At 45.4% G+C, this 27,669-nt stretch overlaps 1 protein-coding gene across 2 annotated transcripts in view; it reads left to right on the plus strand.

The window, feature by feature from the left end:
• RAPGEF1 (Rap guanine nucleotide exchange factor 1) overlaps positions 1–27,669 on the plus strand; it is an 83,136-nt gene that overhangs the window by 45,013 nt on the left and 10,454 nt on the right. Inside the window, exons 7-13 of one of the 2 annotated variants that reach the window (XM_080630593.1) lie at positions 1,081–1,204; positions 2,352–2,535; positions 3,142–3,657; positions 9,822–10,024; positions 23,524–23,616; positions 25,254–25,342; positions 26,685–26,796. In XM_080630593.1, the coding sequence (XP_080486719.1) occupies positions 1,081–1,204; positions 2,352–2,535; positions 3,142–3,657; positions 9,822–10,024; positions 23,524–23,616; positions 25,254–25,342; positions 26,685–26,796 (1,321 nt within the window). The remainder of the gene's footprint in view (positions 1–1,080; positions 1,205–2,351; positions 2,536–3,141; positions 3,658–9,821; positions 10,025–23,523; positions 23,617–25,253; positions 25,343–26,684; positions 26,797–27,669) is intronic. The other variant, XM_080630594.1, reaches the window with a different exon arrangement.

Below are 27,669 nucleotides of genomic sequence, written 5' to 3' on the forward strand. Positions count from 1 at the left end.
CTATATGAACATCACACTGTACAACAGTGTCTTGCTGCTGTATCCAGTGGGAAGTGTTCTCATAACCTCCACAGGCAGTTGCCAGCCTGTCCTGCACATCTGGGTTGTTCTGCATTTGCTTAAGAGTGAAAGGAGCCACTAGTGTGTGAAAAAAATCTTTTACCTAGTTCTTACCCTGATCTACAAGTAACCACATAAAAGTTTCTATGTTCTATTTTGAGAAGGAAGAGAAAAACCCCAGTTTACAGGCTTTTGGTCTCTGTGTGTGATGTTTTTCTTCTCTAGCATTGGTGCTCATAGATGGTGTGAAAAATGCATGTTGTGCTAATATGAAAATGTGGCATCAAGGGCTGTGGTTGGCAGAAAGAATCACATTTCTATGTATTTTATGAATCCTCATAGGTGTTATAACTATTTGCTGGTATGTTCCAGGAACAGAACATGCTCTTGGGTATCTCATTGGCTTGATGGTTACCGGATTTAGATGCCATTAGAAACAAATACTAAAAGTACAGTGGTTGAAATCCACTAGTTACTGCTAATATGTGTATCTGAAACAGATTCATGCCAGAGCATGGATCCCTCACATGCTGAGAGCAACGCTGACCATCTTGTTCCCTGAAGCTCATCAGGAGAGTGAAAGGGCAGAAAAAGAATTGTCCTGTCCTGTAGATTTCTGAAACTCTGAACATTTTTCAAACCTGGAAGGTGGGAGGAAGAGGTCACACAATACATTTAATTCGGATTTTCACCACTTTTATTAAGAAATAATTACCTTGCTAATTAGCTCCATTAAAAATAATTCTTCAAACAGCAATTGTTTTTGTTTGAGAAATGCCAACTCTATTCCAACCTTAAAAATAAGTCACTGCACAGGACCCTACCTGTGAGAGCATTCTTAAATTGGTATTTGTTAGTGCTTGCAGTTTGCTGAATAGCTCCTGGCCAGCTTTGGACAAGTACCTGTGAGCTTTGAGCCTTGCAAGTCAAAGACTTTCTGGAAGAACAAGCCCGTGAAGCTTCTGAAAGTCTTTTTGCTGGAATAGTAATGGAAGCATCAATGCCTGTTGTGTCTTGCAGCCCTCCACCAGCATTACCTCCTAAAAAGCGACAGTCGGCACCTTCCCCAACCAGAGTGGCAGTTGTGGCCCCCATGAGTCGAGCCACCAGTGGGTCCAGTTTACCTGTTGGAATCAACAGACAGGTAATGGCATAATCCCTTTGTGAAAGCCAAAGAAACATGCTGTGAACTGTAGCAAAAGCTCAGAGAAATGCCGTGAGCTGCAGCCACTCAGTTCCCTGCACGCCTCTGCTCGTCCCAAACAGCCCTGAACTCGGGAGTGGGAGTTTTAGTGGCAGGAACATCAGGATAATAAATAATGTGAACAGCTTAATTTTTTTTACAGTGTTGTTTGGATTTAATTAACAAATTGCTACAAACTTTGTTGCCTTGAGCTGTAGCAGAGTGTGACGATGTGAGTGGTTGAGTGTTGCTGTGTTGAGTAGATCAGGTACAGAACTGAGCTTACCAAGATCTCACCAAGGTTTACTTAGAGGCCAAGTGTATCTTCACCCAGTCACAATTTAAAACCTCTTTTAACACAAGCTGTAGTTTGAGCAACTGCTCTGACCACTGCTGGTGCTTTTGGAAAATACAGAAACCTGGGGACTGTGTGTGTTAGTCATACTCCATTGCTTGTACTAGACTGGGGTTTATGAGGTAAGTGACTGGGTTGCTCTGCACATTTAGGAACTTACTAACTCAGCAGTGAGGACCTGAATTGTATTAAATTGCACCAAAATCAAATCTTGTCCTCATCCCCAAAGCCTCAGCTCTGACTTAGTCATTTGGCTGACCCAGAGAAAGCTGTGGAAGTTCTTCAGTTCCTAGTATAGTCACACTTAGGTTGTTTTGCTGAAATGGGATTGCTTGAGAGGTTCACTCGCAGGTTGATGGGCTTGAGGAATTTCCAAAATAGAAATGTATAACATGGAAAATATAATATAGGCACAGAAAGTTATATCTCACTATTGCTTATTTTTCCTTTGCATGCACTTCAGCTAACCAATTGCTAAAGGCTATTTAATGGGGAATCTTGCAGGCTAATTCCCTACTGTCAGTGTCTGGACAAGCAGTTATCAGATGTGTGAAGCAGCTGAAGTTCTCAGCCTCTGTGAAGTTCAGTTTGGGTCACACACACAGCTTGTCTAACTAGAGGGGGCTAGTAGCACTGATCCTCTTCCCTCCTGGTTTTCTTAACACAACTGAGAGGTGTTTGCTTCTCGAGCTGCATCTTCCTTATTAGTGAGCTGCCAAGAATGACAGTGATTTGATGTTTACTTTGCTTAAGGATTTTGATGTGGACTGCTATGCCCAGAGAAGGTTGTCAGGTGGAAGCCACTCCTATGGGGGGGAATCTCCTCGCCTCTCACCATGCAGTAGCATCGGCAAACTCAGCAAGTCTGACGAGCAACTTTCTTCTCTGGACCGCGACAGCGGTCAGTGCTCCCGCAACACAAGCTGTGAAACATTAGGTAAGCAGAGCGCTGGCCAGGGTTGTCCTCCTGCTGCTGGAGGAGCCCCCTTCACTCTTGTCTGGGAGCTGTCATAGCTGTGATGCAGAAGTAAATGGATTGTGCTTGCAACTGTCATCTTATAGCTGCTGCAGGCAGTTCTGTGCAGAGTTACAGTCTGTCAGATAGGAAAAAGCCCAGGGGAATGTGTTTCCCTAGCTATAGATGATTGTGTTCAAACTCAATTCAGCTCTCTCTCAAGTGGAATGTTTTGTTAATTTCAGACTTGTCTGCAGAAATGACAGTCCTGGTAGACTAAAGAGATGTTGTTTCTACATACTAGGGAAGAAAATAAAAATATAGATAGGAAACATAAATACTCTCTGCAATGATCTACCTGCTGAATTTTTGTTACTTGTTTGCTAGTGTAAAGAAATAATGGGAGGAGTTTTATTAAGGCTGGATGTTACAGGAGGTGCAGCAAGATGGTCCCTGCTGCAAGGAAATAGCACTCTGATTAAATGAACTGATTAATTAACTGATGAAATGGGAGGAGCAGAATTAAGAAGGGCTAAACAGTAGAAGAGAAACTAATTCATCATTCTCCTATCGCCTCTGTTTAACCAGATCAATCAGATCACTATGATCCCGACTATGAATTCCTGCAGCAAGACCTCTCCAATGCTGATCAGATACCTCAGCAGGCTCCAGGTATCCTCAGCCCGTTGCCAGAGTCTTTGGGTGAGTCTGGCTCCCCTTTCCATGGACATGCTTTCCAGCTCCCGCAGGGCAGCTCTCCTCCACTGGAATTCTGCAGCCTCTCAGGAGCAGCGCAGCCAACAGAGACTCCTCCAGCTTTACCAGAAAAGAAGAGGAGGAGTGCAGCCTCTCAGACTTCAGATAACTCAGGCTGCAGGGTGTCCTATGAGAGGCACCCTTCCCAATACGATAACATCTCGGAGGATGACATGCAGAATGCAGTGTCTGTCCCATCAATACCCTTCACGCCGTTTGCTGCTGTTTTGCCTTTCCAGCAAGGAAACTCTTCAGCACCAGTTGAATTCATTGCTGATTTTGCTGCTCCAGATTCTAACAGTGACCCTGAGAAGCCACCTCCTCTGCCAGAGAAGAAAAACAAACACAGTAAGCAAGTTCTTGTATTTGGGTTTTACTTCACTTGAGTTTCTCCTTCCCTGCAGTTGTTGTGCTTCTGATGACCACTAAGTAATGGTGACCCCCAAAGTAATGCCCTTGTTTATGTGAGGCTCAGTGTCAAAATCAGTTAGTCATGTCAAAGACGTGGAAGGGATATGTCACTCTTATGGTGGGCAGGGAGTGACTCTTGGAGCCAGGAATGATCCAGGTCCAAAAGGAGCTGTCACCACGTGGCATCGACATTACTATAGTGAGACCATTTTACTTCTTCATTTACCTGAGTGTGAGTCTCCGAGGCACTCTGCCCTGCAGATCTTCCAAGTGTATCCTCCCGTTTCATGTCCATTCCTGTTCCTGTGTCCCCATTTTATGAATGTTTTCCCACTGCAGAAGAGAATTGGATGCTCTCCAAGAGCTCAGAGAAAGGGCTGCTTTTCTATCCAAAACCAAGCATTGCCAGAGCAGTTATTTGGGAATAGCAACATAGTCACCCACATAGTTGGGCAAGACAAGACTATTAACCTAGTGTCCAGTACTACTGCTTTGCTATGGGATCTCATTTCCTTTGGATGCCTAAGAATTTCCCACATCATTAAAATGAGCAGCCTGTAAAGCAAAGGCTCGCTGGCCCCAGCCAGGCTCCTGGCACACCAGTACTGACTGTGACTCCAGCTCACAACCTTATTCTGACTTCCTTAATGTTCATGACTGAAAACATGTGAAACCTCTTGCCAAACAAGCAGCCATACTGATCTGCCAGGGAAGGCTGTGGACTATGCAGTGAGATCCAGCAGATGTTAGTTCACTAGTCACTGGCTTGCTTTGCAGCTGTATGTTGCATGAGGAGGTGGTGTATACAAGGTCTGGATCAACAGTGTTACGTTATGTAGCTGGCAGCCCAAGTGAAGAGCTGATCTGAAAATGCTGGGTTGGCTTTCTGACTCATTTCTGCAGTTAGTAAGTCTCCTCACTGAGAATAAGGTGGAGGCAAGATCAGCGTGTGGTGCAGCGGGGTCAGTATTCTGTCCATTCCTATGGTAGTGGCCCTATATACAGGAAATCACTTTTGCCCTCTTTGGGATGCAAACATTTAAATTATACTGAAAACAACTAAAAAGGAGCTGAGGTGTTTGTTTGTAGGCAACAGAAAGGATATAAGAGCTGGCGCAGGCCATAGCCAAGGCTGGTTGTTATGGTTATGCTGTTCAGAATACTCACCTGCAGTACCAGCTGCAAAGGGATGTGATGCAGAGCCTCCTTACTGCAGGATCAGGTCCTTCTGGGCTCTGGGTGTTAACAACAAAGGCTGGTCCAGGTGGTTTTACACCATGCAGACTGGGATGGATGCAGGGAGGTGCACCTCTGTGCACGTAGGCAGCTTTAGTAGGGGGAGATGCCTGGGTAAATCTTGGGTAAGAGGCAATTTGACAGTTGAAAGAGAGATCTGGGCTGTTTGCTTTCCTCTTTAGGCCCCATGTCTTTGTTTTCTGTTATCATATAAGATCTCAAGGAGTTAGTTAAAAACAATTTTAAAAGCTATCTTCCCCATTATTTCCCATGCACACTTTTAACCTCAACACCAAAGCGTTGTATGTGAATTTTCTTTGATGTTAGAAAAGAGTTAATTGTCATCTGTCGTCTGGCATTATGAGAAGCTCTTGGAGTATTGATCAGATTGGATTGTTAGGAAAGATAGAAGCTGTTACCTAATGTGTTGTCAGCTCTGATGGTTTGATAAAGCACCCTTGCTGCAAAGCTTGTCGTAGTATTTGGACTGATACTTGACTGCTGTGGATTTTTAATTGCACTCATGTGACATCAAGAACTTGTTTTACATTGTCTTTACTCCACAGTATATCACACCGCAGATCTGTGGTTGTTAGTTCTACTTTTATTTTCAACATTAAAAGGACAGTAAAACATTACTCAGGCTGTATAGTAGCACCCGGGATTTTTTTGCCTGGAGGCTGATGCATGTAGATATTCTTGTGTAATCACATAGGTGAGGCAGTGCTGCTTCCACAATACCAACAAACTCCTGGAATCCAGAGGAGATGTGTGAATTTATTAACAAGATCTAGAGCTCACACAGATGGGACTTGGTTGTAGTCCCTTTGTTGTGGGTCATCTTTTGGTAGTTGGCAGGAAATGCTGCAGTGGATACTTTGATGTTCTTTTTATTGGTAATATACAGCAAATCCTGCTTCAGTTAACCATATGTACTGCTGTGAGCTGTGCTCAGAGGGACCTCCAAGAGTTGACTTCTGTATAATTTAAACTGAGGACTGGTAAGCCTTTTAGTTTCGCATAAATTATTACATTACTGTGCTAAGGGCAAATTACTCTAGACTTCTGCTTTAGCACCAGCATCATGCTCCTGGTGTACAAGACACAGATATGGAGAGCTGTAGTGAAGAGTCCAGAGTCACAAATAACTAGATCCTCCCTCAGCTTGGAAACTAGCGGTGAAGCACTTATTCATGTTTCCCTCCCTGTCAGTGGGAACAAAATGCAGCCTGATGCCCTGTAAGCAGCTGGTATTTAACTGCAGGAACCATGCTGAGGGCAGTCTGGGCTTAGCCAGCGGATAATGCCAACTCTGAAGAACAGCTCTCCTCCCAGAGGTGACAGCACAGACTGGCTTATTTGACCTTGACTTCTCCACTGAGTTGATGTGCTGTATAGCTTAAGAACTTCCATTATTTTGGCTCTTGCCCATGCACACAAATCTCCTGCTCTTGTGCAGAGCCTGTTGTAGCACAGGCTGCTGGCACTGCACCAGGAGCTGGGCTAGACCTTCAGTAAGTCGTTTGCATTGGATACTACTGTGCCTTACCTATACTGCAGATGTGCCTTATTGCTGATAATCTCCCAACAACCACTGCACCAAGGGTGTTTTCCTGACAAGAGGTCACTTGCTGCTTTCCCTCCTCTCCTGCGGCCAGGTGCTGCTTCCAGGACCAGCGTTTGCTCTCCCTGTGTGCAGAGCACTGGCTGCACAGCGAGCTGGCTGGGGCACTGCTGGTGCATTCTGAGCAATACCTGTGACTTCTACCATGTGGGCAGAACCGATGTGTGCTAGAAATCCCTGAGCAGCTTTAGCTCCTTCATGAATGACAGCCAAGGCAGTGCAAGCAGATTGCTGGGAAGGCGTTCCTAGCCTCAGTCCGAGATTTTATGGGGGTTTTATTTCAAGTATTTTCTGTCTGGGTTCAGAGCTGACATAAGCTGGGCATGTGGTGGGAGAGGTTTCTCTCTCACACCTCCCTTCTCTCCTGGGGTGCTGCCTTGATACTGTGTCACTCCACCCCGGCTGCTTGCGGCGGAGGTTGCAGCCTCCATCCCTCCCTCTGCACAGTCACTGCAGGGTGTGCAGCCTGATCTGAGCTGGTGATGTAATTCCCCATCTGCTTTTTACATTTCTGCCTTGTTCAAAACCACAACAGAGAGGGGAAGGAATGGAGGAAAAAGGGGGGAAAGAAGAAGCTTGCAAACAGCAGTCTCAGGAGTGGCCCTGCTCTCTGGCTCTCCTGTTCAAGATTGGCAGCATTTTAATGATGCCATTTTAATTTGTGCTCTGCAGTCTCTGCTCCTGAGCCAGGTTTGTATTTCACCATCCCAACTGTTTTTCACTTCACCTAAAAACAGAGAAGAAGACAAAGCAGGAACAGAGACATGCTCACCTGCCCTGGACTAGTTTTAACAAGCAAGGCAGGGAGCTGCCATGAGGATGGGATGCATTAGCCTCATAAAGAGCTGAGATAAAAGAGCTCTTCATTAGTCCCTTGCAGATTGAGTTAAAGCTCTCAATAGCATTCAGGCTTGCTACCTTGAGGTACAGTAATTTAATTTTACCCAAGTGTCTAATGTGATACCCTTTTCACCAACACTTCCCGAGCTGTAGTGTCACGCAAACATCTGAACCCAGCTGTCAATCCTGAGTGCTGTCTTCAGATCTGGATGTTAAGTGAAGGATTGCTTTTGAAGGGTTGGTCTGAATATGGCAATATCTGCTGCATTATACCAGGACTGCCAAGCCTGACTTCTTGGCTTTTATCCCACTCAGTTGATGAGCTCTCAAAATGTGGTCTTTTCCCTCAAGCTTTTGTCCTCTACACTTCTCCAAGGAGTCATGAACTTTTGCTGCTGGAGAAATATCTTTCATAAGCCTTCTTTAGATCTTACCCTCTAAAGCTGTTGTATGATGCCAGGACATTTTTCGGGACACGGGTATTAATAGAAGTGCCTTAGTCAACTGAATCACTGATACTTGAAAGTAGTATTTTAGTAATTCTGTATTTTCTACACCAAGACTCCTTTACCTTGATTTCAAATAGCAGAATATCACCAGGATGTGCTTCTTTTCACTGTTAGGCTGCAATTCACATGCATGAGTATATTTGATCTTGGCTTTAACAGGAGTGCCAACACCAGCAGATGAGCAGGCACAAGCACACACCAGCACTCGTGTGCAGTTTGAAACCTCTGGCACACTCCCTTGAAGAGGAGAGGTGTGAACCAGCAAGGGTGGTGACTTATATCTGTGAAGGAGGGTGGCTGGGGGAGGAAGAGGAGCAAGGCCGGGTTAGCAGGGGATGCTGGGGGTCAGAATTCCAGCAGCCTTGGCAGGGCTCTGCAGGAGCTGGCAGTGCTGCTGGACACAAATAGGTTGTCCATTGGCAGGTCCATGTAGGGTCACAGGATGGGAACAGCAGGTGTTGCCGGTCGGGATTGAAATCCATCAGCTGAGGTTTCCTCGTCGGCTTGCTTTCTTTATTCTATTTTAGAGAAGGATTCCATTCTGTGAGAAGGGGCAGCTGTGATAGCTCTGGAATTTTAAATATTAGAGGAAATCTGGAAAAAAAAAAAGGGTGCAAAAGGCGTGTGCAAAAGGCAGGTGCACAGTGACACATTAGCACAGTGCATCCTGTTTGAAATAGGCTGGCCCATCCATGTGCATTGGCAGGTGAACAGAGGGCTTTGACTTGCAGCTAGTGTGGGAACCAGCTTCGTGATGTGCAAGTACTGCATTGTATTTATAGCTTTCACTGAAGCCACCCATTCATTGCAGCTGTACAACTGAAATGCCATCAGAAGCTTAATAATTGCCACCTAATGACCAGTTTTACAAAACCTGCCAACTGCTGGTTTATCAGGAGGAAGGGAAGAATGATCGCAGATTATCTTTTGCACAACAGCGTATTTGCAGGAAGGTCTTTATTAGTCCTTTTTATGGCACTTAAATACATCTGTTGCTCCTGTTCTTAGGTATGAAAAAGAGAGTTCTGTATTTATTTTATATTCTTAAGTACATTTGTGATCCTTACTAATTCTGGGGGGGATCTTTCTATGACACTGGGTGTCATTCCCCCCCTCCAACACTAAAATAAAGGTGCTTTATAAAGGGATGGGAGCAAAAGGTGTTGGATCGGAGCAAAGAGGGCACAAAGGCATGGTCAGTGGCACTTTAGAAGGTAAGTATCCTGTACCAGCAGCAGCATATAAATAGCCGAGGAAGAGGTATACTCAGTCTCACAGGTAGGTGTTCTCCAATATCAGTTTTATCAGGTTGCTAGAATGGAGAAAGGCCATAAGGCTCCTCATTCTAGAAATTTTGCTGACTACAGATATGAGACTCCTTACATGCACAAGTATTAGTATAGATTTATTGTCAAGATTGCATCTTTGTGCAAGATGATTTGTGCCTCCTGGAAAGCAGACTGAAGTTACTCTGGTTTTTTTATGACCTTGGGCATAAGTTGTTGAGGACTATTGTCAAAATTGCCTTCAGTTACATGAGGAAGGAATTTGGGCTAAGCATTAGTGAATCAAAGTTCTCAAGTAGCTGTTTGGAGACCTCATGGTTTCCTTAAACTGTTGTCAGATGTGTTTGTAGCCTGTGATTACATTTGTTGTGCAGGCTTGCAGGATGGGATATTCAGATCCTTTCCTGTAAGGTGGATGGCAACTGACTGTGTGAGCTACCTCTGAACACAGCACGGATGCCTTGCTGCTCCCAGCCTGCAGCAAAGCCCGGCTGACAGTGGCATGGCCTTACTCTGACTTCCTTTTGAGAATAAGCATCCTGCCTGCTGTTGCAGCTGCAGCAAGTGGACCAGGAGCAGTGAGTGTGACCTTTCTTTGCATTGCAGTGATGGCATACATGCAGTTTGTGGAAGACTACTCTGAGCCACAGCCGTCCATGTTCTACCAGACCCCTCAGAATGAACACATCTACCAGCAGAAGAACAAGCACCTCATGGAAGTCTATGGGTTCAATGACTCCTTCATCAGCTTAGACCCCACTCAAGATCTGGCACCTCCTCCTGCTCTCCCACCCAAGCAGAGGCAGCTGGTGAGTGACACCCATTGTGCCCTTCCCGGCCTCCCCGAGACAGCTTTGTTCTTGATACTCCTGCTTCTGACGGGCTGTAGTGGTGGGAGGATGTCTTATTAGAGTTACCCCGTCATGCTCCTTGTCATCTTGTTAACACGTTCTTAGGCATTTTGCGTCATCTACTTTGAGCTCCTTTCTAACCCCGTGTTCAGACCATTCCCCATAAGGCTCTGAAAGTCCTAAAATGCCCTGAAAATGAAACATTAATCTTCCACATGGCATGGCTGAATCTGTGCCAGGCTACAGGCTTGTGTAATGACAACTGCTTTGAAGATATTGACATGCTGAGCAACCTGGTTTTCAAGAGATTGCTGCACTGTTGTTGCCAATGCTGTTTTGAAACTGTTGTCAAGGATGCCACTAATAATAAGAGTTAAACTTAATAACTGCTTTTATGGCTCAGTCTTTGCCAAAGCCACGGAACTTTGGTATAGCCATTCTTTAACTCATGCTTGTTTTCCTCACATTAATCCCCTTGTGTTATTCAGGATTTTACCTGTTATTCCGACTGCCAGCACAGAAAGGCACATCCACATGTGTATGTGGTTTTGGTGGTGGGTTTAACAGTACAGCAAGTGCCATTTTCCGTGTGGGAGATGAAATGCTGGCCTCAGCGTTGGCAGCAGCAGTTTTGTTTCCAACCTCAGTGGAACTGGGATTTTGTCCTATTTCTTTTTCAGGGTCTTCCTTTCTCTATTTTTAATGCCAACCCTGAGGGGTTTATTAGATTAATTATTTGGTTTGCTCTATTTTTTATCAAAAAGAAGGCATTTTTGGTGCTGATGTAGCAGACTTAAGTTGGCCATGGCTTTAACAAAACAGGAGGAAATGTGGGAACAGAGCCATGGTCTTGCCATCATGAGGGCAACTGTTGCAATATTTCTTCATTCCATCCATGTTAAAGTTTGGCTGTCCCTGCTTTTTAATCAGGTGGGAAATCCACAGAGAACTTTAAGTTTGGGATTTGCATGACTGCATTCCTGTGATGCAGGTAGGAGTCCTAAGAAGATAAATTAACATTTCCAGCCAAGCTAAACTGAGTATTATGCATTATTGTTTTCGGGAGTGACATCTGGAATGCCCATGTCCCATCTGCTCTGCAGGGACATTAAAGCGTCTACAGAACTCCTCTGTAAAGAATAAGGCAGTTCTCTAGAGTCTGTGATTCCCTTATCAGAGTGATCCTTGCACTGTCACTTGCACTTTGCAGTCCCTTGCCCTACCTTCTCCTAGAGGTGACTACACTCTAGTGATAGTTTCCAGTGGTGATTTGGGCTACATGGTCACGAGGGAGGGTTTGTCAACACAGATTTGCTGTGGCCATTGAGCTGAAGGAAAATTCTGCTCCTTTCCTGAGTTCGTCAGCTGAAGCAAAGCATTTCTTTGCTGCCCTTTAATTGTTATCTGGGCAGCCAAAATGTCACTGGTTTGCCTGCTAGGCATTCCTGTAGTTTTGCAAGCTGATACCATCAAGGTGTTGCTTGCAGTTGCTTGAAGCAAAGGTTTCTTCAAGCACAGCCTCCCACCCTTACCTTCATCTCTCTGTTGGGAAAGTGGTGCAAGCAGACGATGGCTTATTAAGCAGTCACTGTAAAAGCCACCAGACTCTTGTTCCTCTGCTCCTGCTCCGTGAGAGTTTCTGAAATAACAAATCACATGGGCATCAGCTGCTCCACCAGCAGGCAAGTTTTGCTGGATGGACTCCCTTATAAAATAAGAATGAGGGAGTCCTGTTGTGTGAGCTTCACATCTTATTTATGAAACACTGAAGGTTATATTCAACAAGTCAGAGCTGAGAAAGCCGAGATACACCTTACCCTCCCTGAGACTCCTTACTATAGTGGAATTCAGGAGAAATTCCTTAATAGTATTTGTTACTTACAGTGTGATATCTCCCCTTGTGCAAATGATAGATAATTTTGGATTGGACTGAAAAATGGCAGAACATCACTGTTCTCACCAGTATCTCAGCTGTGGCAGTCAGGGCCCATAGCTCACACTGGAGGGACCAAGTTCCCAGTGTGCAGGTTGCCACAAAAATAGGAGTCTGCAAGAACTGGCTGCTTAGCAGAAGCAAAAGCCAGTTCCTCCTATGGGCATCTGCCCCACAAGCCATGGGATAAATAGGGCAGCGAGGAGCAGGTTGCCTCTTCCTGCAGCAGTTGACCATGGGTGGACTGTAAGGGAGAGGCAGGAGTTTATTTTTAAGGGATTTGTGAAACAAAGAAGATTTGAACTGTGATTTTTGCCGTGCCTCTTGAGCTCAAGAAAGGCATATTGGTGTGTCTGACTGATGAACTGTATGAATAGCTGTTTGTTTAGCACGCCATTATATGCATTGTTTTGCAGTTAGCATTTCTTATCCTTTTATTCATAGCCTTTTCTGTGCTCTTCTTTCTTTGTGTCTTCTGTCTCTTGCTTTCTTCTCCCTCTTCAGCAGGCCTCCTATGCTGCCTCTTCTCTCTCTCCTGTCTCCTACTGTGTCCAGCAAACTAAAGTGCCCTTCACCCCCGAGGACACCGGTGCCACTCAGGGCCTCACTATGTCAGTCTCTAACTCCTTTCTCAACCGGCACAGCTCCTTTCCTGTGCATTCGGTGAGTTGCTCTCTGCACTTTAACACGTGTGTGGTTTTTGTGTCGATGAAACTCTTCTGTGCAAACTCTGCTTATGCTCATGGTTGCAGGTAAAGCCAAAGGTTCTTTTGGGGGGTTTGAACTCATGTAGCAGTCAGCCAGGTGAGAAAAACTGTGTAAATCCTACTAAATGAAGCACAGGGGAGGTGTGGCTTGCTTTGTATAAGCAGCAGTATTGACATTTGTGGTGAGGGACTGATGAAGGAGAGCTGGCCTGTGTGCCATGCACACTCCCTTGACCTACGTGTTCCCCACTGCACACCAGAGCTGCATAGTCTTTCTGTTCAGTTGCATAATGTCAGCGATGCGGATGAGTTGATTAAAGGCTGCTGTGTGAGTCTGGCCTTTGGAGGAATAACAAGATGCTGTCCCCAAAATACATGGATTTAGTCAAACTTACGGAACAGAGGCTGCAGCTCCTTAATTTTTTTCCTAGAAAATGGCCTCTACCAGATCTTTTATCTAATATTTGCTTGTCTGCTTCCCTTCACGTCTCCATGGTCCCAGACAAGTTCAGTAACCTCATATGATTTGCTGATGGATGAGCAGGGTTTTCTCTCTTACAGCACTGGGAGCAGTCTGAAGAGAAAAAGGCAGGAGGAGCTGAGAATGATTCAAATCAAAATAAGACTAATCTTAGAGCACTGCTTAAATCTGTGATTAGCTGCTTAAATTAAATGGTAGTAATAACAAAGTGTTAAGATAATGAAATTAAATCTAACCATGGGATTCCACCAGCTCATCAATGTGGGGCTCGTTTGCATGTAAAACTATGTGGTTATGCTCTGATTGCTGTGTGATGACAACTGAGAATAGACTATTTTTTAACAGTGACCTGGATGTTTAGTTAAATCAGACTTCTTCTGGAACAGAAATTACCAGACAAGACTTGAGAAAATTCAGAAAGTGTTCAGTTAGTTTAATGTTAAGTGCTTGAAAATGGTATCCTCCCACTGTGCCATTGCTGTCTCCCCATTTCAACACTTACTCATTCTCTAAAAATTAGCCATAATCTTTGGTCCAAAGAAGAAAGTATTCAAATACTTTACAAGTAGTGCTACTTCCCAAGCAAGGATTTAAAGCTTTTGGCTTCCACTTGTGTGAGAGAGAACAGTATCATCCTTTTGCTGCACAGATGAGAAGGCTGAGGTGTGGAAAGGTTAGTGCTTGCAGAAATCTGTGGTAAACAGTTCTAAATTCAAAGTAATGCAAAAGTTTGGCTTGTACAGCTCTCTTGTTTGATAGTCATCCTTGCAAGCAACACACAGAACTGTAAGACTTAAGTAAAAACACTTGACTATTTTTGTTTTGATTGAGAGGCTATGAATATGATACTGTAATGTTCTCAAAATATGCAGGCACTCCCATTTAAAAAGTGTCCTGGTCGGATTAAATGGTTACTTATCTTTTTAATTGTTCTGACCTGTTCTCATCTTGCTTTGGGCTACATTATTGTGAATGTATTACTTTATGAAATGATAAAACTTCATTAAAAAATCCGTACTTGTTTTTACAAGGATTTGGTGAGGGGAAAAGAAGTGGCTGAAGAATGAGGAACAATGAGAACAATTACACAGTGCACTATCAAATGCATAAAGGACATAAGCTGAATTAAAAATGGTGATTATTCCATTACTGCCTTTAAATTATGATAATCTCATAGTTGCTCATGACTGTAGCTGGTCTATTTTTTCACAGGGAAAAATGAGATTTTCACTGTGACACTGTCTCTTTGTCTCCAAGCTGCAAAATACCAATGTCCTTACATGCATCATAGCTGACCCATGTAATACCATAACCATGGTTTATCCCATTTCCTTATCCTTAATAAGACAGAGATATGAAACAGCTGTCAAGGTTTGTATCATTCCCAGGGCGACACCCTGCATTTCAGCACTAAGAAAGGCCAGAGCCCCTCTTGCAATCTGCTCCTGAGCATTGATTGGAAGGAGTGTGTGGTTTCAAGTGAGGGATGCCATGAGCTGCACCAGTAACGCTTTAAGCACATTGCTCTGGTCCTCTTATTCTCATGTCACCAGAGAAAGGCCACTCAAGTGAGTACTGGGGGGAACAATAAACCTGCTTAAAGTTAAGCATCAGCTTTGCACCAACCCCAGCAAGGAGAGCACACCTTTCAGATACCAGCCAGCTGAGGACTGGCCTCTTGCACACCCAGATATCAGCAGTGATTATTGAATCTCTTAAAATTATATGTTTCCTACATAAATAGTTATCCATTCTATACAGGAAGCAAAAACCTCCTTAGATCAATACCAGGAAGTCAGAACTGATAAATGAAATGGCTGTCCATTGACCCAAGGCAATCAGAGCATTGCAGGTTTGCCAAGCGTAGCCAGTTTTCAGGAAGTGCCCTGTGCTTTTTTCCTTCCCTGGAGACTGGCCTGGACAGCAGGAGTCAATCCGAGGGGGAAAACCTGTCCCTGTCCCCATCTGTTCATGTGCAGGCAGCAGCAAAGCTGAAACTACACCATGTTTTGCATGTTAGCCCGTTAGCTCAATACACCAGGTGAAGGACTAATGCCTTACTACTGATTTACGGGGCTTAAAAAGATTATTTTTAGATGGTGTTCTGAAGCAGAAAAGAGGTTAAGTTGCTCAGAGCATCTTTACTCTTTTAATGTATTAATTTCTTTTCTAGAACCCTGACTCTTTTCTTTGCGATCAGCACTGCAGGCACTGCTGCAATCCAGAAGCCACCACTGCTCTCTCAACCCACTAATCGCACTTTTCCCTTCTTTGCAGGAAATTGTGTCAGAGGTAATAGCTTTTACTGGAGAGAGGCAGAGCTTGAGCAACTGGATCAAACCTCATAGGTTTGGCAAGTTGAGCTTGCTTTTAACTGAGTCTGATTCGTGTCTGGCCTCTGTGCCAGCAAGGGTCCTATTTGTAGTGTGGGCTGATATTTAAGAAGCTGCAGCATCATTCCCCATCCCATGCACAGCTAAGATGTTAAATCCAGCGTCGGGGGGACAACTGGACTGTACTGTCAAGAATAAGTCTAGGGATTCCCATCTCCTGAAAGTACTTTGAGTTGCTAAACATTGGGAAAGGAGGTATGCAGTAAGAAACCATCCTCAGTGACTGATTGTTGGCAGTAGTTTTTCTCTAGCTGATCACCTCCCTCCCTCCTTCTCAGAAGACAGAGATACCGTTCTTTGGTTCATTAGCTCCATGTGCTGTTTAACTGGAAATGGGTGGGCAGGTATCTGAATGGCAGATCTTGGAATCTCATTACTTCCTGGCAGCTGGGGAGCTCTGCACTGACAGAGGAAATCAGGCTTGTTACAAGCTCAGTTGCTATCCATCCACATATTTTCCACCAAAGACTGCAGAAGGCCTTGCATTCAGTTACAGCTAGGAAGCTTTTCCTCGCTGAAACAAGGAACACACTTGTTTCTCCAAGGCATGTACATGCCGTTAGTGGAAATTTGGCTGCATCCTCCACTATGGAGAAATAACTTTCTCAAAATGTTGGTTTTTCTTATGTTTTCTTTTTAATTAAGAAACATTTCCAGTAATTTTCCAGAAACCAAATTGGCTGTCAGGATTCCAGCAGAAGGCGCAAGTGATTTCCTTATGAAAGCTCCAGTTCAGCGCTTCTGTTCTCGCTTGTTCCCACCATTCCTGAGCAAATTGAGTAAGCTCACAGAAAATTCACAACAACTGTTTCTCTTTCTTGTCTGTGTGCTAACGTATGTTCAGGAAAAGGAGGATCAGATAAGTGCTTAAAGATGCACACAATGCAGACATGTGCTTCACATGTTTTCCCCGCCTTGCCCCTGTTGCTGTAGCTCACTTCCAGCCTGCAGCACACACCACAGTTCTGGCCCTCACCAGAGACTGAGCTGGTTTGATTCATATGGTGGTCTGATGGTGGGAGCCTTGGTCAAACCAGTACTGGGAAATCATAGAGTATTAATTCATTTCTCTCATAAGTAGGTTTTTGGCTCCTTAATTTGAGGGGGAGGGAGAGATTTGCATCTATTTAGCCATCCTCTGAGTCCTAGATATTGTCTTGCCTTTCCTGTTTAGTGTTCCTTCTGTGTTCGCTTCCACTGCCCACGGCAGGGCTGCACTGTGGTATTAATAGTGCTGTTGTGTGCTGGGTCACCAATTCCTGCTTCTGAAAACCACTTCCTCCAGTGGTTTATGTTTTTCTTGCAGTTGGAGCACTATGGCTCTGTGTAGGTCTTTAACCAGCCTTCTATTGACTTCATAGGCCACACACCCCACGTTTTTTCTGTGACTGAGTTTTTAGGAGTCTTGTCTTTGTCTCCAGGCTCTGCCTTTTAAAGATCTGCTTGCTAGATATGCTGGTATTGTCTACAGGCTGATTAAGAGTTGACGCTGTAGGTGTGATCAGATGGAATTCTCCTGATAGTTCCAAAAAAGAGATGTGTGATGGCATGGTTAATAATAGCTCCTACATATGTTAATATATCTTACAAATGTTTTCTTCCCCTGCTGCCCCCTTATTTGATCTGTTGCAAAGATGTGCAAGAATCCCTCCCACTTAAGGAGAAGTTTGGATTTTGTGTTTTCTTGTGCAGAAGCCAGGAGACCCTTTCCCAAGGGAACAGTAAGCCCCATCCATCCATCTGCTGTGCTAACCCTTGCTTAAAAACAGGGAGGTCAGCTGTGCAGCCGGGTCAGAGGCTTTGCTGAGAAACATTCAAGCATGAGGAGTTGCTGCCTTTCCTGTGGCAGTGCTTGAAGCCATTCTGTTGGCAGCTTGTGTTTCCAGCCATTCATTGCAGGAGCATTTCCTTCCTCATTAGCAAAAGTACCTGGAAGTCCAGCATTGTGTCATGAGATAGGAAGTCTTTTCCAATAGTTGTCTATGCAATTATATTCTCAGGGTGTAACGGCTTTGTGCAACACCCAGTAGTTTGTGAACATAGTTCTGTACTGTTAGAATTTGGGCATCCAGTTCTGGCATGTTGCCCACATCATTCTTTCAACAGCATTAGCAGGGGAGATCTAAAAGATTGATCCTTTCCTCTGATAGCTTCATGTTTTGGAATTCCGGTGCTTTACCTGATCTGGGAGTGCCTGACAGGATCACAGATTAATTTGGCAGAAGAATTCCATAGGGTAATGGAGAAGGTTGTGCTTAAAAGGTAAAGACTGTGTCTGCTGATGCTGCGGATGCTCTGTCAGCCATGTAATTGAATTCAACTTTGAATTTAGGATGGAGACTGCTGCAGCGCAGAACCAGTGGCTCCCTTTATGGAAACACCCTGTTACTTTTGGTCAGCCATGCCTAGGGGACGTAGAGCAGTGTCACTCTTGAAATAAGTTTTCTATTAGAGTGCTTATCTCCTGCCATCTAATCCAAATAAACGGTCATAATGTCATTGACCTTAGGGACATCCTGTAACACTGCTGCTAATGATGGAAAGCTCTTCTAAAATATTGACCATTGCATAAAATCAAAGGCAGCAAATTGAAAGAGGCCATCTCTGGAAGACCTCTGTGTGTCACGGTGGGTGGTAAACATTCAGGGCTGGCCATGTTGGCTTCCATGCTTTGTGGAAGTACTCCCCAGGTGGCAGATAGGTGCTTCTAAGATCCACTTTACTGGTGAGAGGAGAGGAAACTCTTCTCCTTGTGCTGGTTGTTTGCAGGATCACTCATGCTGGCAGACCATCTTCTGGTCCTGTGGTGGGAGCCTGGCAGCATGGCCGGAGTTTGGATAGAGGAAAGCATCCTTTCTCACAGGATCCGGAGGCATCCTTCTTTCTAGCTTTCCCAGAGATTATCTTGAAGTAATTTATTTAAAGTAAAGCCAAGGGGTAGGAGGTTGTGTCAGCACAGCCGTAACCGAGGTCTTACTGACCCTGAAAGAAACCCCTAAGAAGCAGATTAAAACAAGCACTGATCTGTTTCCAGGATAAACTGTTGCCTGTGATTTCTTGGTTGTCAGACTAGAGGATGAGTGGTTCACTTGTGACATTTCTGTTGAATGGACTATCCTCTCCCCAAAAAGGTATGTCTTTGAAAGGATGACAGGGCTTCCAACACCCAAACTCCATGGATGCTGTTGCCAGAATTCCTGCTGCAGCTGCTGGCTGGGCTGGGCAGGGCCTGACTGGGGAGCAGCAGGAATGGGTGCCATATGGACATCATCTCCACCGCAGGGTGGTTTTTTTCCCCTCTAAAAGTATGCTTCATTCTTGGCTCTTGTCCCAGCACGGCTGCATAGCTGGAATTCCGGAGCTGCTTGCAGGCTCCAAAGGAAGGCGGGGGCTCCCTGGCTCGCTTGCCACAAGATGCAACTTTGCAACAGGATTGGAAGTCGGAGAGCAGCCTGGCTAATTAATGCCAGCACACCAAAGGCTTCTCTGCACTGTTCCCTTTGTTAACAGCTTGCTGAGAGCATGTCTGCGTCCTTAAATGATTGTTCACGGATCACATAATGAAGATGAATGCATTTTCCTGGGCACCTGGGCCTTAAAGCAGCATTTTCAACACTTCTCGTGCCAAGAGACTGTTTCAAAAGGTGTATTGATGAGACCGAGGAGAAATCAATGTATAGTGATTGTCAGGAGTAACGTATCCACAGTCAAACTTTTAAGATTTATGCAATGTTATGTTATATTTAGGTCTGAATTGCCTTTAAATTGGGATTAATGTCCCTGAAAATGTGCAAGGCAGAAGCTGTGTGATTTTTCCTGCCTCAGCAGCAGTAATTCCTGTCCCTGAGCAGCTAGCTCAGCCTGCAGGCAGTGTACCAGGCAGCAGCTCTGCTGCTGAGCCTCACGGCCAGTGTTTGGCCTGAACTAACCCTGCCAGCTCCATCGCATAGCGTGACAGCTTCGCAGGGTGCTGCCTGTCCCAGAGCGACTTGACTGAGGACAGTGATTTCCTTTCTCCTGCCCTGCTTGAGCTCCACCACTGCTTTCCAAAAGGCTGGCTTTTTCTGTGGGGTTCGACAGGTCAGAGACAAAAAACCTTGGGACTTCTTGGTGGGAGATGTCCATCAACTACAAAGTGAAGGACAGCATGTGCCGTCTGTCTCATGTGGGTGCAGGAAGCCCAGCTGCAGGGGAGCTGGCACACAGGTTCTGTTTGAACAAATTATTTGCTTTACTGGATCAGAGGATCTCGTTATCAGGACAGCACTTTGTTGAGTGCCTTCTTGAACCGTTGCAGCACTGGTTGGTGGGATATACATTCTCCATCAACTTTGCCCCTGTTCTTTTTGGGGACTTGGGGCAATAGTTGGCATATTAGAGCCAGTGAGATCATGAAATACCAGGGAGATGGGCAGGCACAATGGATCTGCTGAGCCAAGGTGATGTCACAAGCCTGGCTTCTTACGAGGGATTTAGTGTTTTGTGCCATGCAAGTGAAAATGAATAGATGTAGAGCATTTATCTGGGCAGAAAGTAAATACAGAGATTAGACTTGTCATTGTTACTGAGGCAGCACCGAAAGCTGACGGTGTCCCTGGAGCCAGGGCTGCTCATCCAGAAAGAAACAGGCAGGGAGAGGAGCCTGTCCTAGAGCCAGTCTCCTTTTAGCCACAGGCATGTGGTAGGGATTTGCATTTTAATTATTTTCCAGTAGTCTTTTAAGCTCTCTTTCTAGAGCATCTCCCTCTGCTGCTCTGTATTATGGCCTGCAATTTGTATGGGGTCCCCAGAATACACCCAGAGCACTGTGGACTCCACGCACACCGGAGGGCAGCCACTGAGGGTTAAGGTGGTGGAAGGTAAAGTGTAGTCATTGACCTTTATGTTTCCTTTCCTTTGTAGTGGAGAAGCTTTTTTTTGCCGAGGTTTCTGGCTGGAAGCTGTTCTCAGTTTAGGTTTTTAAGCTCATGTCTTTCCTAGGTAGAAACAAAAATACCACTGCTGGGCTGGATGCTGCTGCCAGGGCTCAGGTGACAGACTAAGCTTTGCTTTTTGTCACACACTCAACTCTCCTGGGAAAATGTAGCCTGAATTCTCTGACTCCTGTCTTTATTGTCCCTTCTTCTTTTTACATCACAACGGTGTCACTTTTCAGCCTGGTTTGAGCAAGTTGTGTCTCTGCTTCTGGATTGCTCTATGATGCACCATCCTTCTGCTGCAGATCACACGAAGGGGCAACTATCACAGCTCCATTTCAGCATGGGTTTTGGTTTGGATGATGTGATTCTTCCTTTGGTCCACTTGGCTACAACACAGGTCTCACCAGTGGTTGGGCTCTGCTCTAAATAAACTCCTCACCAGCAGGTTTTATTGTCTCTTGGTTTTTGCTGGGTGTCAGCTTTGTTTTGGACTTAACCCTGATGGTAAATCTTACTAGCACCAGATGTTAAAAGACAGAGGGTTGCTCTTGTTTTTCTTGGCACAGTATATTCCCACTGAACCCTGTTTAATAATATCTGAGCAGTAATCTGATGATTAGGAGAGATAGTGAAATAAAGCTTTACGCAGATGATCTCTTTTCATCTCTTCAGCTGACTTTCCAAGGCACTGTGTTAAAGGATCAGTTTGATAAGGAATTCATCGCTCCTGAGGGCAATTACCATTTCTGCTCCCTGTGTTGCTCAAATGGGAAGGAGAAGCAGCATAAGCTCCTTTATCCTTCAGTGTAACTTGAAAGACGGCATCCAGCCACTCCTCCCTGGGAGCTGTGTATTCTGGAGCAGACTTGACACAGTAGCTGTTATATTACAGGCTGGAGCAAAAGGCATCTTAAATTTGGATCCTGTGGAAAATCCCAGAGAAGCAATAAGCCCTTGGAGTACTTTTCTCTATCTAGATATTTCCAGCATGCTCACAGCCATGGTTTCTGCCTGCCTTCGCGTCCTGTCATCCACTCAAGTGATTTTCAGGGTCACTGTCATTAAAGGACTGAGATACCCAGGCTTTCAGACCCTGCCTAGCGAAGGCTGGATACCTGCAGGTAAACACCCTGGTGCCCCTTTCCTCTCTGTCAGATGAGCAGCCAAGCTGCTGTTTGTGCAGGAACAAGTCTCTGGAAAAAAACTGGCTGACGTGTCCCAGGTAGCAATTCCTGCTGTAGTGTGTGGGTGATAAAATAGAGCTGCCTCTGTTGGGGTTGTGCCTTGTGCTGTCGCTGCTACACTACTGCCAATCTAATTACTTTTTCTTTTGTCTGTCTCTTTCCTTTCCCCGTCTTCCTTGTTTTTGTGTTGTACGTCTCTGCATCCTGTAGTACAAATCTGTGTTTAGGTCCTACTCCCAGGACTTTGTGCCTCACAACCAAGTCTCCGTACCTCCTTTCCTCTCTTCTACCTCCTCCTCCTGCTCCACCCCACCTTTTCCTCCCGTCCATCCATCTCAGAGCTCTGACCTAGCGGTGCCCGCCGCAGCCAGCCAGTCTCCCAGCACTGTGGATGTGCCAAACTCCTCTTCTCAGGAGAGCAGCTTTAACGGGAGTGCTCCTGTCTGCCTTCCTTCTGAAACCTCTTTCACTGATTCTCTCCAGACGCCTTCGGTGAGACTATCCATAGAGATAATGCATCTTAACGCAAGGCTGCGTTTGTTTGTTAAAAGAAAATGTCTCTTGTATTAATACATGCTAAATATGATCTAGTCCGGTTTGCAAATGTGTGTGTGAATTGTAGAGAGGTAATTTCATATAACGGTGGCTGGAACAAATGAACAGCGTCAGCAGGTCTGAGAAAACGTTAGCACATGTGTAGGAAACACAAAATGTCAAATGCTGGTGAAGGGGAGAGGAGAAGTTGCTGTAGCTTCCTGCAATTGTAATACAAAACTGAGGAAGGCAAAGGAGTGTTTTGTGAGATTGGTTGTTTCTAAACACAGGCTCCTAAAGGTGGTTCACATCCTGCAGTTTCTGCATGGTGATTGCTGCTCCCTCCTAAGTCACTGGTGAGCCCGAGGAGCAGTGGGTTCAGTCCAGCTCTGTCCCTCCTGGACATAAACCTGTTGCTCTCTCCAGGCTCCTGCTCTTCCCAGTTCCCAGCAGCCTTATCTGTGTGCTTGGTGGCAGTGCACATTGGTGCAAAGCATCACATGTTGGTGAAGTTAGACTAACGCTGTTCCCACACTGATACAGCACTACCGGTTTGAGGTCCCAGATCAGTCTTGCAGATCAGTGAGCAGGTTTGTCTATTACAGCTACTCTTTTAAACACCCGGTTCTCAAGGTAGCTCCTCTTTTGTTTGCTGCAAAGCCTCGAGTTGATTCCTATCAGCACAGTGCATGGTAGTGCTGCCTCTTCACGATGTCTGGAAGAGGAACACTGGTTGCAGAGTAAATGATCAGGTTTTACACCTTGAACCTGACCCTTGCAGTTGAGCTTCCTTGTGTTGGGTCCCTGTTACAGCCCAGAAACCCTCAAGTTTGGTTTAGCTTGGTGTGATGGCCTTAGTTTGTGCTTGTATCACAGTTTGAGAGGTATATTTGATACCCTCAGGGCTGCAAGGCTGATCTGCAGTTAGCAACAGGACCACAGTGCAGGTAGGACGGGCACTTGGGTGTCAAGCTCTGGATGCTCAGCTTCTGTAATCTTGAAATCTGCTCATGCATATTACACCTTCGCAGTCTCGCATGGAGTCCACGGCAGCTCTTCCAAAGCAGCGACTGCTGCTGTCCTACCGCAGCCTTCAGGATAGTCCTTTAAAACCCCTGGTAAAGTACAGCCTTGGCTGCACTTTGTTGGCCATTGTGTTGGACACTGAGCCAAAGGAAGGGCTCCCAGTTAGGTGACGGCAGCTGCCGAGAGCGCTTCTCCTCCCAGCCCGTGGGCACGTTCTCTCACTAACATTGTGCTGACGGGGAGCACCATCACATATTTCCTTTCATCCTGTCTCCCTTAGAGTGAAAACGCCAGTGAGGAGGCTGGTGAGGGTGAATACGTCAATCTGTATTCCTCTGGCCAGAGCAACGGGGAACTCCCTCGCTCTGAAGGAGTAAGTAACCTGGAGAGGACACCGGGAAGGGGCTGCCTGGTGCATGCTGAGTTCACGCTGGGGCTGACACGCTTGGCACCGGCCTCTTCTGCACACTGCAGAGCTCCTGTGTCCATCCTGCTGCCCTGGCTCCCTTGCTGGTGATCCCTCTGCTTGCCCACTCCTGGCTTGGATGGCCTCCTGCTCCAGGTGCAGAGCAGGCGATGCTTTTGGGGTTGCAGTGAGCCCTGGCAGGAGATAGGGACATCTTCTGCCACGCTGTTTGGTTTGCACTTTGCTGTCCTTTTGGAGCTGCTTGCGTGAGGTTCCCTTCCAGAAAGCTGCACCCTGACCAGCACCACCCTGGGGCCGTTTCTGTTCTTGTAACTGCTTTGGCTTCCCTCTTTTAATGCAGAAAGCCTTGAGCTCTAAATCATTTCTTTTTTCCTTCACCGTTTGGATGCAAAGTAAGTGATTGATTTAGCATTGTAATGGCACGCTGTTTCTTCCTTTACTCAAGCCTCGTATCTTAGCTATTTCCTAGAGGAGACAGAGCGTTTTCCACTGCAGGGAGGTACCCTCTTCCTGTTGGGTCATAGGAAACAGCAGCAGAGATCTGTGGCGATCTTTTTGCCTGCCCTCATCTTGGAAGGCACATCTACAGGATGTCTCCAAGACCTTTATCCATGCTGATGTGAAATATGCCAAGAGATAGCGCTCACATCATTTCCCTTCAATAGACACATCCAGGCAGGCCCATCCTTTTGGGCAGCTGTGATCTGATTCTCAACTTTGAAGCAAAGGGCTTTACAGATAGAGTCTGCAAAGCCTCTGCAGACACCAAGAACCTGAAGCTCACCAGTGTTGTTTTCCAGGCTGAATGGATAGTGTGCAGATGGTTTCAATCCTGTCTGTTGAATAGGTTGAATTTCCAAGTCTCAGTCTGCATGATATTAAATAATTCTGAACTCCATCACTGTTAGATTAATATTCCCATTTGTCGTTCATGGCTATTTGTCTCCTTAATAAATGGCTAATTTAAAATGTTGTATCTTTGCTTTGAGCTCTCTACCTGCTGTTCTGTGCCGCAGGTTCAGCTGGTTCTGCTTTTTTCCATTAGTCTCATTTCCACAGCCATGAATTGTGAAGTGGAAACGTTGCATCACCGTGTAAGCTCTCCTGGTGGAAGAGAAGGGAGGTGGGATCAGCAGTGTGCATCCACCCCCTAAGGCTAGTTGGTGTTTCGGGGGCTGAGATCAAGAGAGGAACTGGAACTGGACAGCTTAGAGCTGGCTGTAACCATTCTGATTAAAGCAGAAAGCAAGTGTATTTCAACAGGAAGGACTGGAGGGGAAAAACAGTTGTGAGAGGATTAAAATCCAAGACAACAGCTGACTTGTGTTGTAACTTTCAGCATCATTTCACAATGTTAAAAGCAAACAGTACTAATTGCACTAGTCTCCAGAGATGCTCCCAAATTTCCTGTCTGATTAACTTCTGTGTTTTCCTGGCATTTGGCATTAACTTGCATCAGTCTTTAACTGCTCTGTAGGAATTTCCAGTAAAGGGCCTTTATTAGAGGCAGGCAGACTATAAATGCAAGGCTAGCTGGGGTGTAGGACCCCCTCTGATAATGAAAACCTCCTTTCTCTTTGCAGGAATCTCCCTCTGTCAAAGACAGCCACTCCAAAGACTCCACTTTGAACAGCAGTACCATGGGGAAGGAAGGCAAAGATGGTGCTGAAAGGTGAGCCTGACTCTCCTGGTACACCTGCTCCCCAGCCTCAAAGGGTGCAAAGTCACCAATGCCCCATTAGCCCCGCCCTTTACCAAACTGTCCTTGGGGCTGCCTGTTCCACCCTCAACCTCCTCAGTTTTCTCTAAACCTTAAGCACACATGGGTTTTTGCACAGTGGTGAGCAGTGGGATCCTGCTGAAGAAGAAGGATCCTGGCAAGACATTGTTACTTAACTCAGGGAGCCTGTAGGGGTTAATGCAGCCTGTGTTAGCCCTCCTAAGCCCACCTGATTGGCAGTGCTGTCATTGACACTGGCTGCTCCCTTCTGCTTCCAGGGAAATGTGAGAAAAAAAGTCTATCTTACTGCTGGGAAATAGTCTTCCAGAGGGGAATTTCCTCCTAACCCTGCTAGTTAGAGACTGGCTGGGGCCTCGAAGCAGGAGGCTTTATATCCCTTCTAATGCTCTTAGCTATCATTTGTCTATGTAAATGAAGAGGTGCAGGCTGTAACAGATGGGCTTCAGGAGGAGTGGAGTGCTTCCCTGCTGCTTGAGATTGCTCTTCAATTGCATTTCTAAAGCAAAAATACAGGATGCCATTGTTTTGTGTGTGACAGTCAACTTCCCTCCCCCATTTTCCTGCAGTTGGTTTGGGGGTTTTAATCCCTGCAGTGAAGGAGACAATACAAGAGTGCTCTGCAAAGCTCACTGTCTGCTTCAAAGTACGGACTGGTGCACAGGATTTTAGCCTGTGCCTGGGGAAAGCTATAAAGAACATGCATGCTTTTGTGTTGTTTAGGAATACCAGCACAGAGAACATATGTCCAGGCACGAGAACCAGCCTTTGGAAGTAGGAATATTAGTGTTGTGGATGTACCAAAAAAAGTGGTCAGAGCTTTCTGCTTTATTCTCCTGCAAAAAGAGAGCCTGTCATCCCTTCTTGTAGCAGCACAGTGGGTCATGAACTGACCAAGATACATATGTACAGGGTATGCTCAGTCTCTGTACATTTGAGGAAGAGCTTAGATTTGTGTGCACTAAAAAGCTGGTGGATTAAGGAGACGTGGAAGTGTATACTTATGCAGGGCATAGTAAAATCTTGCCTGCCCGAAGTGCACAGGCAGACAAGTGTTCAGGTCCTAAAGGTTCATCTTCCTCTTTTTCAAGAGATGCACAAAGCAGCAGAATTAGAGCTAGGAATTTGGGCTTGTTTGCAGAAGGTTTACTTCTAGGCTGTCTGTGTACTTACTGTCGTTTAATGAAGGATTGTACACTGAGAGCTCCAGTGAACCCAGCATCTCTTCCCCTGGATGTGGAATGACACTGATGGATATTTCCCCTCTTTTTTACAGGCAGCAGCAGTCACCAGATGCTTTGGAATCATCACAGTTGGAGGAAGAGGTAGATGAGCTATCTCTTATCGACCACAGTGAAATTATGGCTAGGTTAACGCTGAAGCAAGAGGTAGGTGCATTCAGGGTTTGATTTCATTCTCTTTGGTTTATGCTGTATTGAAACCTGATTCTCTATGAACACAAGCAAGGCATCAGCTTTTATTTGATAGGAAAAACTAGGTTACAGCAGAAGTGGTATGCAGCTTTATGTGTGCAGCTGTTGTGAAAGTATAAGGTGCTGGTGCAGGCAGGGAGCATCGGCAATGAATGGGGGTTTAACAAAATGTGAGATGTCTCTCTAAAACCAATGCATCTTGTGCCCTTTTCCCAGTCTGCTCTTTCCCACCTCTTCAGCCTGTGCCAACCTGAAATGAAGCACGTGGGAGGCTGAGCACAATAAATCCAGGTGCAGGTTTATGGTGTTGGCCTTTCAGAAAGAAGGCAAGTTTAGCACATTTCCTGAGCAGGATGTTATATTACTGGTGTGGAAGAGCAGCTGAAGTGACTGTTCCTGTATTTGAGAAATGGCTTTGTTTCTAGCCTTGGGTGCACTCCCAGACGGCTTTGCTCACTGTGCTCTTGAACCAGGCTGTCTTTGACGTGCAGCTTGAGGAGAATATGCAGGTTTTTGAAGCTTTCAGATTGTCAGGGGGCTAGGCTGAAAAACAGACACAACATTTACTGGCACTTTAGGAGTGTTCTTTGGTCAGCCGAGATGTGCAGGAGAGAGTGAGAAGCTATTACTCATTCTTTAAGTAGTATTTCATGAATCTTGCCAGAGGGTCACCTGAAAAAATCACATCTTAGACATAGCTGCTCTTTGGCTGTAATCCAAGGGAGTTTGTATTTTGCCTGTTAAAATGACAGACATTGCTCAGGGAAGCCAGGCTTGACTCCAGTCTCCTCTGCAGAAATATTTCCTTTTAAAAAAACAATTAAAAAT

The sequence above is a fragment of the Psittacula echo genome (assembly GCF_963264785.1).
Source record: "Psittacula echo genome assembly, chromosome: 16".
Lineage (NCBI taxonomy): Eukaryota > Metazoa > Chordata > Aves > Psittaciformes > Psittacidae > Psittacula > Psittacula echo.